This window comes from Myotis lucifugus, unplaced genomic scaffold (assembly GCF_000147115.1).
Source record: "Myotis lucifugus unplaced genomic scaffold, Myoluc2.0 scaffold_1, whole genome shotgun sequence".
In the NCBI taxonomy this organism is placed as follows: domain Eukaryota; kingdom Metazoa; phylum Chordata; class Mammalia; order Chiroptera; family Vespertilionidae; genus Myotis; species Myotis lucifugus.
Genome location: NW_005871049.1, coordinates 36,279,635 through 36,293,147, shown reverse-complemented (window position 1 = coordinate 36,293,147; position 13,513 = coordinate 36,279,635). Strand labels below are relative to the sequence as shown.

The 13,513-nt window shown below is 43.1% G+C and overlaps 1 protein-coding gene across 1 annotated transcript; it reads left to right on the top strand.

The window, feature by feature from the left end:
• The first annotated feature begins 2,257 nt into the window (after positions 1-2,257).
• Positions 2,258-11,769, top strand: LOC102431306 (L-threonine 3-dehydrogenase, mitochondrial-like). The gene is given in 8 exon segments (XM_014457946.2): positions 2,258-2,450; positions 4,337-4,370; positions 5,027-5,097; positions 6,939-7,088; positions 7,179-7,351; positions 8,506-8,596; positions 10,150-10,419; positions 11,630-11,769. Coding segments are annotated over 8 exon segments (1,122 nt in total).
• The last annotated feature ends 1,744 nt before the right edge of the window (positions 11,770-13,513 follow it).

Genomic DNA, 13,513 nt, shown 5'->3' with positions numbered 1-13,513 from the left:
CTTATTTCTTTGTTTTAAAGAACTAAACCTTTTATGGCTCATTAAAGGGTGTTAAAGCATATGTTTTCAGAAGATTGGTGTTCCCCCCCCCCTATAATTTGGACTTTAAGGATTACAAGAAAGCTGCTACCCCTGGCATTTTAATTTAGAATTACTGTTATCTACTCAAGACACTGAGTTGAGTGTGGCAGTAGGCTAAATTCAGATCCTAAACTGGAAATGTCTTCAACTCTGGTTACCTTTTCTCCTTTCATGGTGTACAATGTACAATGGTTGAGATCTGGGTTATCTCTTTTGAGGGGTAGGGCACCAGAGTCAGTTCTGAAGGTTCATCTGCCAGTTCTGCTGGAAGTCTTACAACAGAGGGCGGTGGAGGCCACAGGGCTCTGTGCAAAGTGCAATAGGCCTGACACTAGAGGGTGGGAAGTTTGCAAGTTGTGGGGCTCTGATTTACTCTTGTGACACGCTTACCTGGCTGCTGGGGATGGAATGGGGAAAATGGAAGCCCTGAGTGTATTGTCCAGTCTCAATCCATGTGTGATTGGACCACCTTTTATTAAAAAATATATTTTTTATTGATTTTAGAGAGGAAAGGAGAGGGAGAGAGATAGAAACATCCATGATGAGAGAGAATCATTGACCCCCTCCTTCCTACATGCTCCCTACTGAGGGTTGAGCCCACAAACCCAGGCATGTGCCCTGTGACCTCCTGGTTCATAGGTCAATGCTCAACCACTGAGCCACTCCAGCAGGGCTAATTGGACCATCTTGACCTCTTGAGGCTAGAACTGACTTCATGGTCAGTCAGTGCAAAAGCTGGGGAAGAGGAGGAGCCAGACTGAAATCAAATATGCATGATCTGGGAAGAAAATAGAAAATGACTTTTCTAAATGATTTTTTCTAAAGTGATGGCATTGAAACAGAAATTAGTCACAGCTTACTGAATATTGCTGAGGGCCATTTTACCCTAACCATCTGCTTTTCTAGTCTGGTTCATTCTAAAGATAACATCGGAGTGTTACACAGCACTGTTATTGTTATTATTTAAAGTATATTTTTATTGATTTCGGAGAGGAAGGGAGAAGAAGAGAGAAATAGAAACATCAGTGATGAGAGAATCATTGATCGGCTGCCTCCTGCACGCCCCAGCATGTGCCCTGAACGGGAATCGAACCTTGACCTCCTAGTTCAGTGATGGCGAACCTATGACACGCGAACCTCTGACACGCGAACTCATTTTTTTTGGTTGATTTTTCTTTGTTAAATGGCATTTAAATATATAAAATAAATATCAAAAATATAAGTCTTTGTTTTACTATGGTTGCAAATATCAAAACATTTCTATATGTGACACAGCACCAGAGTTAAGTTAGGGTTTTTCAAAATGCTGACACGCCAAGCTCAAAAGGTTCACCATCACTGTCCTAGTTCATAGGTCGATGCTCCACCACTGGGCCGTGCTGGCCAGGTGGCACTGTGCTATTTAACCTGGGACCTATTTGTGCTCTGTGATGGTGCACAGACAGGTTGATAACAGTTGTCAGTGTTAAAGCCTTCTCCAGGATCCACTGACTTAGTGTTTCTGGTGTGTATGACTCTATATATAAGGTCCGCGGTGACAGGAGAGCCCAGTTAATGTCAGCATTGTGCACTTCCAGTTCTAAATCTCCATCCCAGCCTTTGTTTGCACTTTGCATGAGGAGTGGTTTATCCCCTTTTCACAGGGCCCTGCTTCCAGTGGGCTCTTGACTGGCACACTCAGGAGTCTCATTAGTTCAATTCATGAATCTAAAACAGTGATGGCGAACCTTTTGAGCTCGGCGTGTCAGCATTTTGAAAAACCCTAACTTAACTCTGGTGCCGTGTCACATATAGAAATTTTTTGATATTTGCAACCAGAGTAAAACAAAGATTTATATTTTTGATATTTATTTTATATATTTAAATGCCATTTAACAAAGAAAAATCAACCAAAAATATGAGTTTGAGTGTCACCTCTGACACACATGTCATAGGTTCACCATCACTGATCTAAAACATGGCTTTGCTCGTGAGCTGAATCTTTTTTTAAAATTCTTTGTTTTTGAAAGTGTTACATATGTCTCCTTTTCTCCCCATTGACCTCTCCCCGCCCGCTTTCTAGTGAGCTGACAATCTTAATGTTAATTCTGGTTAAGGATTTTGTGTTATGAGGGTTTGGGACATATAGGTTCCATAATGAACTCTGCTCCTTTTTTCTTACAGGGTATTTGAGAAAATGCCGGTCCTTAGGATGCTGCAGCGAGTTGTGGGCCAGATGCTGCAGAGCCCTGCCTGTGGCCCTAGGGCAGCTGCCCTGCCCGGCCGGGTCCTGGGCACCTCCCCTTGGCAAATTCCAGCAGTTGCCAACTGCCACTCTGCTTTTCTATCTGAAGCAGACCGGCCACGGATCTTAATTACAGGTTGAGTTTGTGGCTTGATTATTTTATCTTCTGTGCAGCTTCTGTGTGGTTGTGTATTTGTTTTTGGAATGTTTGACATGCTATCAGCTAACATTTATTAATCACAGACTACCTTTTCCGCTTTTGACTTCCTCCCGAATATTGCAAATCTCTAATCTTTATTTCATCACTGTTGCCAGCTCTTGTTTTCCCTGCCATAATTTTTGTTGTTGTTGTTAATCCTCACCCAAGGATGTTGTTGTTAATCCTCACCCAAGGATGTTTTTGCCCATTAATTTTCAAAGAGAGTGGAAGGGAGGAAGAGATAGGGGAGAAGAGAGAGAGAGAGAGAGAGAGAGAGAGAGAGAAACATCAATGTGAGAGAGGCACATCAATTGGTTGCCTCTTGCACATGCCCTAAGTGGGGCCAGGGATTGAGCCTGCAACCCAGGTATGTGCCCTTGACTTGGAATCAAACCCTTCGTTGCATGGGCTGACACTCTAACCATTGAGCTTCACTGGCCAGGGCTCCCTGCTATAATTTTTAATTATCTGAGGGAGGAACTATTTAGCTAGGGGTCCAAAAGCTGTTGCGGATCTCAGTTCCACTGCCTTATTAGGATCGTCTTGGGAGCAAAGGCTCATGGGAGTGTGCAGGATAAGAGCATGGATTCTGAAACCAGGAGCATCTTTTCTTGTTGAAATTCCTCAACCTAAACTCGGTGTCATTCATCCCAAGCAGTTACTACATGTTTGTGTGTTGGAGACAGAGAAGATAAGTTAGGGCCTGCCTGGAGGAGCTCACCCCCATCATCTCATGTTACCATCCATCTCATTGTCACCAGACTTGCTCCCTGATCCTCCGTATCCCTTGCCTGATTTTGTACCTGCCTCACTGCAAACTTCACTCCCACGTACTTCCAGCCAATCCAAGCCCATCTCTGATTTAATTGACATGTTTTATTTTCTTCTTGCCAGGTTTTCTTCCCTTGGCTTACATTCCTCACAGTGTGTGTGTGTGTGTGTGTGTGTGTGTGTGTGTGTGTTTCTTTTACTGCTTCTTACTCTTCTCCTGCTGTGAATGGGTTTCAAGTGTTATAGGTTCCCCTCTGCACTTTCCTCTCTGATTTGCTCAGCTTGTTGTCTGCTGTTTTACTCCCTCCTACTTTCACTAACGAAGCATCTTCCAGGGCCCGTGTGAGCATCAGTGGGCCTGGTTTCAGTCCCATGTTAACCTGTGCTTACAAGAAATCCCACTTTCTGTATCTTCCTGCCTCATTCATTTCTCCCCAATGAAATTTATGGTATGTTCCTTCAAATGTGCTCCCAGCACCGCCCCCGCTCCCCCAGCTCTCCCATTTCTATCAGGGACATTTTAATGCCATTTTATTGATTTTAATGCCTTTTTGTTGATTCAGTTATCTGCCCCTTTTTTTCAGATAACTTCTTGGTTTGCTCCCCCTCTTTCTCCTTTCACATCCCACTCCAGTTCTGATGGAGGATGGGGTCCTGGGAAATCCCACCAGAGGCCAAGACAAACTGTGTATTTGTCTGAGTATTTTGGCACTTGTAGTAGACAAGCTTCAGAGCCATCGAAAAACGAAGGCAAAGCTGGGAACAAATTTCTGGCCTGAGGAGCTGGGAGGTTATCCGGCTTCCTTGTGACTTTTCTCTTCCTACACCCTTTCTTCCCTTTAGGGACTTTGTGCTGGAGAGAGGGTTGTCTCTGAAACGAATCTTAGCTGTATCGATTTCTATATTCACTTGGAGGAGGTAATTCAATTCTATCAGGCCAGCCTGGGACTTTATCTAATGAGATAAGATTATAACTATAGCCTATTCCATTATTCCATTCTGGGAATAATTGCTTTGGTTAGATTTGGATTAAAGTTTTACTTGTTCTCCCCTTTATCTAGGGGGTCTTGGAGTGGGGCTTGCTAAGTTGTTAAGGTAAGAGCCTTAAAAGCTGAAAGTTGAAATCTGAGTTCTTCAGTATAGGATGTTTGTCTTTGGTACCATTTAACCATTTCATCGTTTCCCTCCCCTTCCTGTTTTGAAGATACCATATCTAAAGTGGCTGTTTAGAATACATTTCATTTGGCCTCTTAATATCATAGACATCTGGCTCAACATCTCCCACACTGGTCCTTTGCGCCCTCTCTTTTCTCACTTAGACAGAGTAAGACACCTAACTCCAAATGAATCACTTGATTTTTAGATGTTTGGGGGCAGAGGGAAGTACGTGTAGAAACTGACAAGGACCAGTGTGGGATTTAGAGGGAGTGGGATGAAAAAATAAGAGCAAGGAAAGAAGAATAGGGAGGGAGAGGTAAAAACTTACGGGTACAGGGAAGAAATTGATGGCAAATATAGGGATGATAAGGGGTGAGTAGAAACAGAAGATGGGGGTGTGAAAAGGGAGAGAGAGGCCTGAGTGTGGTCAGAACTGAGGGTGTGTATGTTTGGGAAGAAGAGGGATAAAAGGCATGAAAAAAAAAGGGATTCAGAGGCTGACCACAAGTTACAGTTCTTATTTGAAAGACTGTTTTCATAGAACCAATTATATCCTCGCTGTACCAACTCATGTGTATTTATTTTCCTTTTAGGAAACAATTTGGGAAGGACAATGTGATTTTGTCTGACATAAAAAAACCCTCTGAGCAGGTGTTCCATAGTGGTAAGAGATCATGGCTTTTGTTTTTATCTTTACTTTTCAAAGTGCAGTTAGAGAAGCAGCTCATGGAATCTGTGTGCCACAGCTCTTAACCAGGTGTGTGCATTAAAGAAGGAGAAGTATTGAGGCACAGATGTGTCCTTGGTAGCTCTGTAAAATGTCTATAGTTATGCTGCTGCTCATTCAAGTGTGACAAGAATAGGAGAGTTCTGAATGTAAAGTTTTGGAATAACATCTTTGGCTATCATGTGGCGTAGTCCCTTTGAATAAAAACATTGAATACTGTCTTTTTAGTATATGTATTTTATTGATTTTAGAGAGGAAGAGAGAGGGAGAGAGATAGAAACATCAATGATAAGAATCATTGATCAGCTGCCTCCTGCACGCCCCCTATTGGGGATAGAGCGCGCAACATGGGCATGTGCCCTAACCGGGAATCTAACTGCAACTTTCTGGTTCATAGATCTACACTCTGAGCCACTGAGCCACACCGGCTGGGCAATTCCTGTCTTTTTGAGTTTTTAGTAAACTTATTGGCTCAGAGAGCTAGCGAACAAAACTAAAATCCTATAATGAGGAACTTTAAAAATTTGGAGAAATTAATCCTCATATTTCAACATAGACTTGCTCTTAAACTACTGTGTACACACACACACACACACACACACACACACATCTCAAACTCCTCTAACTCCACTAAATCAGAAATGTTTTTATAATGTCTTCTAGTCCTTTCTGGTTCAATACCATCCTTTTGCTGTTTATGGTGGGGAAGAATGGTAATTTGCTATAATGGGAAAATTAGCATTGAATAAAATCAGCTTTACCTCCAAATTAACCGGGTATTATAAATTCATGATTTGTGGTTCTTTTATACAAGTGATTTTCAACCTTTTACATCTCATTGTATACATAAACTAATTACTAAAATTCTGTGACACTCCAAAATATATATATTTTGCCTATCTGACAAAAAGAATAGGTATAGTTATCATTCATTCACACCAGATGGCTATTGTGTTGGCTGTTACCATTTTTAAAAAATATATTTTTATTGATTTCAGAGAGAGGAAGGGAGAGGGGAGAGAGAGATAGAAACATCAATGATGAGAGAGAATCACTGATTGGCTGCCTCTTGCATGCCCCCAAATAACCCTGGCATGTGCCCTTGACTGGAATCAAACCCAGGACCCTTCAGTCTGCAGGCTGGTACTCTATCCATTGAGCCAAACCGAATAGGGCCATTTTTTTTATTTGACAATCTAAGGGAAAAGAGATCAGTGACCCAGACTAAATAGTCAGGTATTTCATGTTTTAAAATTTCTTGTGGCATATTGGTTGAAAACCACTGTTCTGTACCACGGTATTTTGTTTGGGTTTTTAAACCCATTTCTCTCTTCCTTTAAAAATACGTAACTTTTAAGCAGAGTGCAATCACTCTGCATGTAGGGTTGGTATTAACAATGCTGAGTGGATCCAATTGCCTGGTTGTGACCATATTTCTCCCACTTACTCTGTTTGATTCTGGCAAGTTCTTAACCTCTCTGTGCCCCAGTTTCCTCATCAGTAAAATGTATCTACCTCAGAGGCCGTGTGAGAGCTACATATACAGAAAGCCCTTAGAGCAGTGCCTGCAAGTCTAAGTCCTTATAAGCATTAGCTGTTGTTAACTGTGAGGTGGTTGTAGTTGGTGATTCTTCCATAGTAAAATGCCCAATAGTGTCGAAGTGGTTCAGTTACCAAGTTGGTATTAATGGGATTCACAGCTCAAGGGGTGGGGAGGACCATTTAGCTTTTCAAACCCCCAACTTCTCACTTTTGTGGTTTCACCATGTTCCCTGTAGGCCCATTTATTCATTCTGACGTTCTGGATTACAAGCATCTTCGAGAGATAGTGGTAAACCACCGCATCACCTGGCTGATCCACTATAGCGCTGTGCTCAGTGCGGTCGGAGAAGCAAACGTACCCTTGGCAAAAGCGGTAAATATCACAGGTAAGTCTCTGGATCTTGCCCAGTATTTGTCGATGTTACCAGTTCCTCAGCAAGGGGTTGTTCAGTTGTGGTACTGTCTGTTGGTTTCAGGAGTGCATAATGTTCTGGATGTTGCCTTGGAACACAATTTGCGATTGTTTGTGCCCAGCACGATCGGAGCTTTCGGACCTACTTCTCCCCGGGACCCAACCCCTGATCTCTGCATTCAGAGACCCAGGACGATCTACGGGGTGTCCAAGGTCCACGCAGAGCTCATGGGAGAAGTACGCATGGTTTGGCAAGATGACTCAGTGTTTTCTTTTTTGTTCTTTTGCCTCAGACGCCTGCTGGTTTATCCTTGGGGGGTTTCCCCTTGCCCCATCCCAGCCCCCAGAAATGTTCATAAACTGATTATGATTGCAAAACAGCATGTTCAGATAGCTCCAGAAGAACTCAGCCCTCAGCCATATGGTACCACTCAACACTTCCTAGAGGCCCCTCAAATGGCATTTGCTGCCCTTTTGTTTGTTCTCCCATTATTGGTAGTTATTGTTGGTAACTTTCAATAATTTTTTTAATCCTCACCTGAGGATATGTTTTTTATTTTATTTATTTATTCATTTTTAGAGAGAGGGAGAGAGAAACAATGATTCTTGCCTCCTACAGGGGCCCAACTGGGGATTTTTAAAAAAATATTATATTATTGATTTCAGAGAGGAAGGGAGAAAGAGAGAAAGATAGAAACATCAATGATGAGAGAGAATCATTGATTGGCTGCCTCATGCACAACCCTCAGTGATGGAGCCTGCAACCTGGGCATGTGCCCTGGCCAGGAATCAAATCGTGACCTGGTTCATAGGTTGATGCTCAGCCACTGAGCCATGCCGGCCGGGCCCAACTGGGGATGGAAACCACAAGCTAGGTATGTGCCCTAATCAGCAATCAAACCCATAACCTTTTGATATATGGGATGATGCTCCCATCAACTGAGCAAACTCAGGGCTGGTTTTATTCTTTCATACTCTGTGTCTTTTTTGTACTCTATAGCAAATTTTAGTTGGCATCTGATCCTTCAGCTAATGTCACAGTCGTTGCTCTCCGGTCACCCACTGTCCTCCCCTGTACTCTTTCCAGTGCTGCCATGCAGGACAATGAGCAGGGACTCCCTCCCGAAGAAAGGGTGGAAATCCCTACTGGGGGCTGAGTTATTATTTACTATGTTGATGTAACCCCAGGATGATGATTCTTTGAAGATACAAGTTGAAGTTATTTATTAAAGAAAAATGAGTCTGTTAGAAATTCTAGAGTCTTCCTTTCCTTCAGGAGAATTTTAATATTACTGATTAGGATGGTATTTCAGAAAAAGGCTGTTATTTCTTTGTATTGCTCTATCTGATTTAAAAGACTCTTTTTAAGCTAAGTTTCCTTTCTTTTGTAGTATTATTATCACCGGTATGGGTTAGATTTCCGATGCCTGAGATATCCTGGCATCATTTCGGCTGACTCCGAACCTGGAGGAGGAACAACTGGTAAGTGTTGCTTCCTATTTCTTTCTTTTTAAGAAAAAAAAAAGGCGGGGGTATTGATTTTTAGAAAGAGAGAGGAAGGGAAAGAGTGAGAGAGGAACATCAATGTGAGAAGAGAAACGTAGGTCGGCTGCCTCCTGCATGCCCGCTACCGAAGATTGAGCCGGCAACCCAGGCATGTGCCCTGATGGGGAATCAGAGACCGTTTGGTGCATGCGATGATACTCATCCAACTGAGCCACACAGGCAGGGTTCCTATTTCTTTTGTTTGTAAGATAGGGAATAGGGTGATGGATCTGCAGTCAGACGTATGCTGACTGGAGTTTCTGCATTCTCTCCAGGAAGTGCATCTGAGAAGCTCGTCGAACACAATTGACTCACACTTGCTAAGGGCAGCTAAGCCGGTGTTGGAAATCCAGCTCAGGATGGGCCACTGGGTGCACAGTGCTGGAATCAAACAGTTAATAGTCAAGAACAAATTTGTTACCCACAGTGTAGGGAGACATATTTAAAAGGAACATAAGCATTTATCATTATTATTATTAATTTGGACCCAAGCACTCATTATATTTCCTAACTCCTACATTAGAAATCCTTCCCATACGAAGGGTCCTGAGATACACTATAAAAGATACTTGAAAAATCTGAGGGATTTAAAAATAGGCCTTGGTTTTTGTTAAAAAGTTTTTCCTAGTCCTGGCTGGATAGCTCAGTTGGTTGGCGGTTCAATCTCCAGTCAAAGCACATTCCAATGAACACATAGCTAGGTGGAACAAGTCAATATTAATATTAATTACTACTTTTAATTAATTAATAATTAAAATAAAACACTTTTGCCTTAGTGTGGTGCTTCTTCAAATATGGGAACCCCTGTGTATCCCTGAGACCTTTTCGAAGGGTCCAAGAGGTCAAAACTATTTTCATATCAATCGTAAGCTGTTATTTGTCCTTTTCACTTTCCTTTCCAAGTGCACCGTGGAGTTTTCCAGGGGCTGCGTGATGTGCGCTAGCACAGCAGACTGAATGCAGAAGCAGATAGGGGACAGTAGTCTTCTCTTAATCAAACAGTAAAGAGATTTTTCAAAGCATAAAACATGCCATTCTTCTCACTAAATTTTCTTTTGTTTGGAAAATATGTCCTTTTTCATATAAAATGTCATACATGTGAATATATAATGGTCTGTTATTGTCATTTTAAAATGTAATATTTAAACATTTTTTTCTCAGTTAATTCCTGATACAGTCAATATTAATATAATTCACATGATAAATACCTCATTGGAGGTCCTCAGTGTTTGGTACATGCCTGGGTTGTGGGCTCGATCCCTAGTGTGAGGTGTGCAGGAGGCAGCTGACCAATGAGTCTCTCTCATCACTGATGTTTCTGTCCCTCTCTCCCTCTCCCTTACTCTTTGAAATCAATAAAAATACATTAAAAAAAGAGAAAGAGCATAGAGAGGTTCAGAGACTAAGATGTTTGAGAACCACTGCCTTAATCCAAGAAGCTCACTCATGATTTTTTTCTAAGAAGACCCACTGACAGGATTTTCTTTCAGACTATGCAGTCCAGATTTTCCACGATGCAATCAAGAATGGCAAATTTGAGTGCAACCTGAAACCCAGCACGAGGCTCCCGATGATGTACATTGATGACTGCCTCAGGGCCACCCTGGAATTCATGGAGGCCCCGATAGAGTCCCTCTCTAGTCGGACTTACAACATCAATGCCATGAGCTTCTGCCCCGAGGAGCTGGCCCAGGAGGTTCTTAAGCACATACCAGAATTCCAGATCACGTACAACGTGGATTCTGTTCGACAGGCCATAGGTTGGTACATCATTGCAAACCCCGTCAAACCAAGGTTATGCTTCACTCTGCACTGAGTCCCTTGAGGACATACTAGAAATGGGTGGAGGACAAGTAGAGCTTGAAGCCTTCCTGAGGGGCTTGGCACCTTTTGGAGAAGGAGTTGTTGAGCCATAGCCCACAGAGGCTGCAATTTTGGGAAATGATATCTAAAGTGGGTGGAAGAGTTTCATTCCAAATAAACAGTTTGTCAGCATTTCACCATTTTACAGTTTGAACATAAAACAAGCAGACATAGTAGGAAAGGAGCAAATACTGTGACCGTGCCACTCTGTAGCTCTGAGCACCTTTGCCTGTAAGATTCCTACCTTATGAGTTTGCATGAGATTTTAATAGTGTGTGACAATTCACAGTGCCTGACAGTAGACGTGTAATACGATCTTCTAATCTAAGAGGGTGACTGTGTATGCACATAGTAGCTGCTCTGGTTTGCTCAAAGGGGGAATTTCAAAGAGGCAATATATTTTATGGTATCTTGTATGATAGACCATTATATAAAGTACTAGAAGCCTGGTGCACAATAATTTGTGCCCTGGCCGGGGGGGGGGGGGGGCTCCCTCAGCCCAACCTGTGCCCTCTCACAGTCTGGGACCCCTCAGGAGATAACCAGTTGCTGGCTTAGGCCCGGTCCCCTGGTGGCAGAGGGCAGGCCCAATCCTGCGGTGTCTGCCCCGTCTCCCCCGGTCGCAGATGGCAGGCCCGGATCCAGCACTGGGTCGGGTGGCCAGTCAGATCGTGCTCCTGCCTACCCCGCCCACCCCACCCCACACATGGCAGGCCAGGGATCGCCCTGCTGCCCACCCTGGGCCGCACATGGTAGGCCTGGATCCCGCGCTGGGGTGGGCAGTGGCTTGGGATTGCGTTGCCGCCCACCCCGCCCGCCCCCACCCTGCACACGGCAGGCCAGGATCTCCCGCTGGGGCGGCCATCGGCTGGGGATCGCACTGCTGCCAGCCCCAGGCAGGGCGGCGCAGCAGGATCTGCCTGCAGTATGCAAATTAGCCACCATCTTTGTTGGCAGCTAATTTGCATATCATGCTGATTAGCCAATGGGAGGTGTAGCGAAGGTACGGTCAATTGCCATAGTTGTCTATTATTAGATAGGATTCTAGACCCTTTTGAAGTTCTAGAGCCTGAAAAACTTAAGCTACTCTTCTGTACCTTTTCCTAGCGGATAGTTGGCCGATGAACTTCGATGACAGCAATGCCCGTAAGGACTGGGGATGGAAACATTATTTTGACCTTCCACAGCTGGTGATGACAATGTTGAGCTTCATTGGTTCCCATAGTAGAGTTGCCAAAGCTAACTGAAGGACTCGGAAGGAAGAGCTTGTGTATCCTGGACAGCTTTCCAGGGAAGACCATAATGACCCCAAGGTCATAAACACCAAGGACTTAGAGTATCCAGAGTCGAGGCCTAATTAAACTAAGTTCATATTGAATTGCTGGATGGAGAATTGAGTTGGCTTTAGCATTTTCAAAGTATTGCTCTGGTGGTTGAACTTCTAAATCTTTGCTGTGTACCTAAACGTGTCCAAACACTCATATCACAGAATGAATACTTAAGTCATAATAATTTCCATTTCCTTAAATAAGATGAAATGACTATTTCTGGGAAGGTGGAAGTATGTGACACTTTATGTTTAATTCAATTCAATTTAAATATCACTTCTAAGTCTCTATTCTCTTTTGGACTAGAGACCAAAAATTATATTTTAAAGACTATATCAAAGATGATCCCCATATTTAAAAGTACTCTTTACTATCCCATCAGAATATAAAACATGTTTGATATGTTTATTAATCCCATGTTTATAGTGTTCAAAAGATTTTAACACTTCTTCAAAAATTTTCACTTCTCATATATTTCTTTAAGAAGGTATATCTGTAGGAAATTAAGGATAGCAAAGACGATGTAACCAGTGAAGGGTAGTGCCTCTCTTATTTTGATTGCCTTCCTGTTAGTGAGCTAAGTGGTAATTAGCAGGAATATAATTCCCTTACCTGGCAATGTCTATCTCCCAGAGGAGCTTATCTAAATATTCAGGTTTCTGGGCTCACCTCTTCAATTGGCTCAAATGGGGATGGGCATCTAAGTGCTGCCAGTTGTCCTATTGCAGCTCAGTCCCACTAGTTTATACCAATTCCAAACACTATTTTCTGAGAACTTTTTGTTACATCCTTTGTTTTATGCACTCTTAGATCGAGGCTTCAGAAGAGCTACTCTGAAGCCATCCTATATAATAAAAACCTAATATGCAAATCAACTGAATGGTGGAACAACTGGTTACTATGATGCATGCAGGCGTTGAGCATGTGCCCCCCCACCGCCCCCGCCCAGAGGTGACCAGCAGCATTGATCAGGGGGTGGGGCTGGCCAGCAGGCGGGGCCAGGCAGCCAGCCAAAAAGGGTGCCAGCTGCACGCCTCCTCCCTGCCCCATCACCCCACAGATGGCCCTGATCTCCGGCCAGGCCTAGGGACCCTACCCTATATATTGGGAACAATCTCTTAGATTTAAAAGTTAAAATCTGTCAAGGCTACTTTAACACTGAAAAAACAAGATGATGCAGCAATGACACGCATGCTGTGGCTTGTACATTTTAAAAAATATATATTTTATTGATTTTTTACAGAGAGGAAGGGAAAGGGATAGAGAGTTAGAAATATCAATGAGAGAGAAACATCCATCAGCTGCCTCCTGCACACTCCCTACTAGGGATGTGCCTGCAGCAACCAAGGTACATGCCCTTGACTGAAATCAAACCTGGGACCCTTCAGTCCACAGGCTGATGCTCTATCCACTGAGCCAAACCAGGTAGGGCTGGCTTGTACATTTTGTGGTCATCCCTGATTCTGACATTTATAACTGTGTGACAAAGGCAATTACTTAACTTTTTTCTGCTTTAGTTTTTCCACTCATAAGATGGGGAAAATGGTACTACTGCCTCAGAAGGATCATGTTATGTACTACTTTTTATAATCAGGGCAAAAAAATGTAGCTGCCCATACAACAGCAAGATGCCCTTCACCTGTATGAAAAATAAAGTCACTGG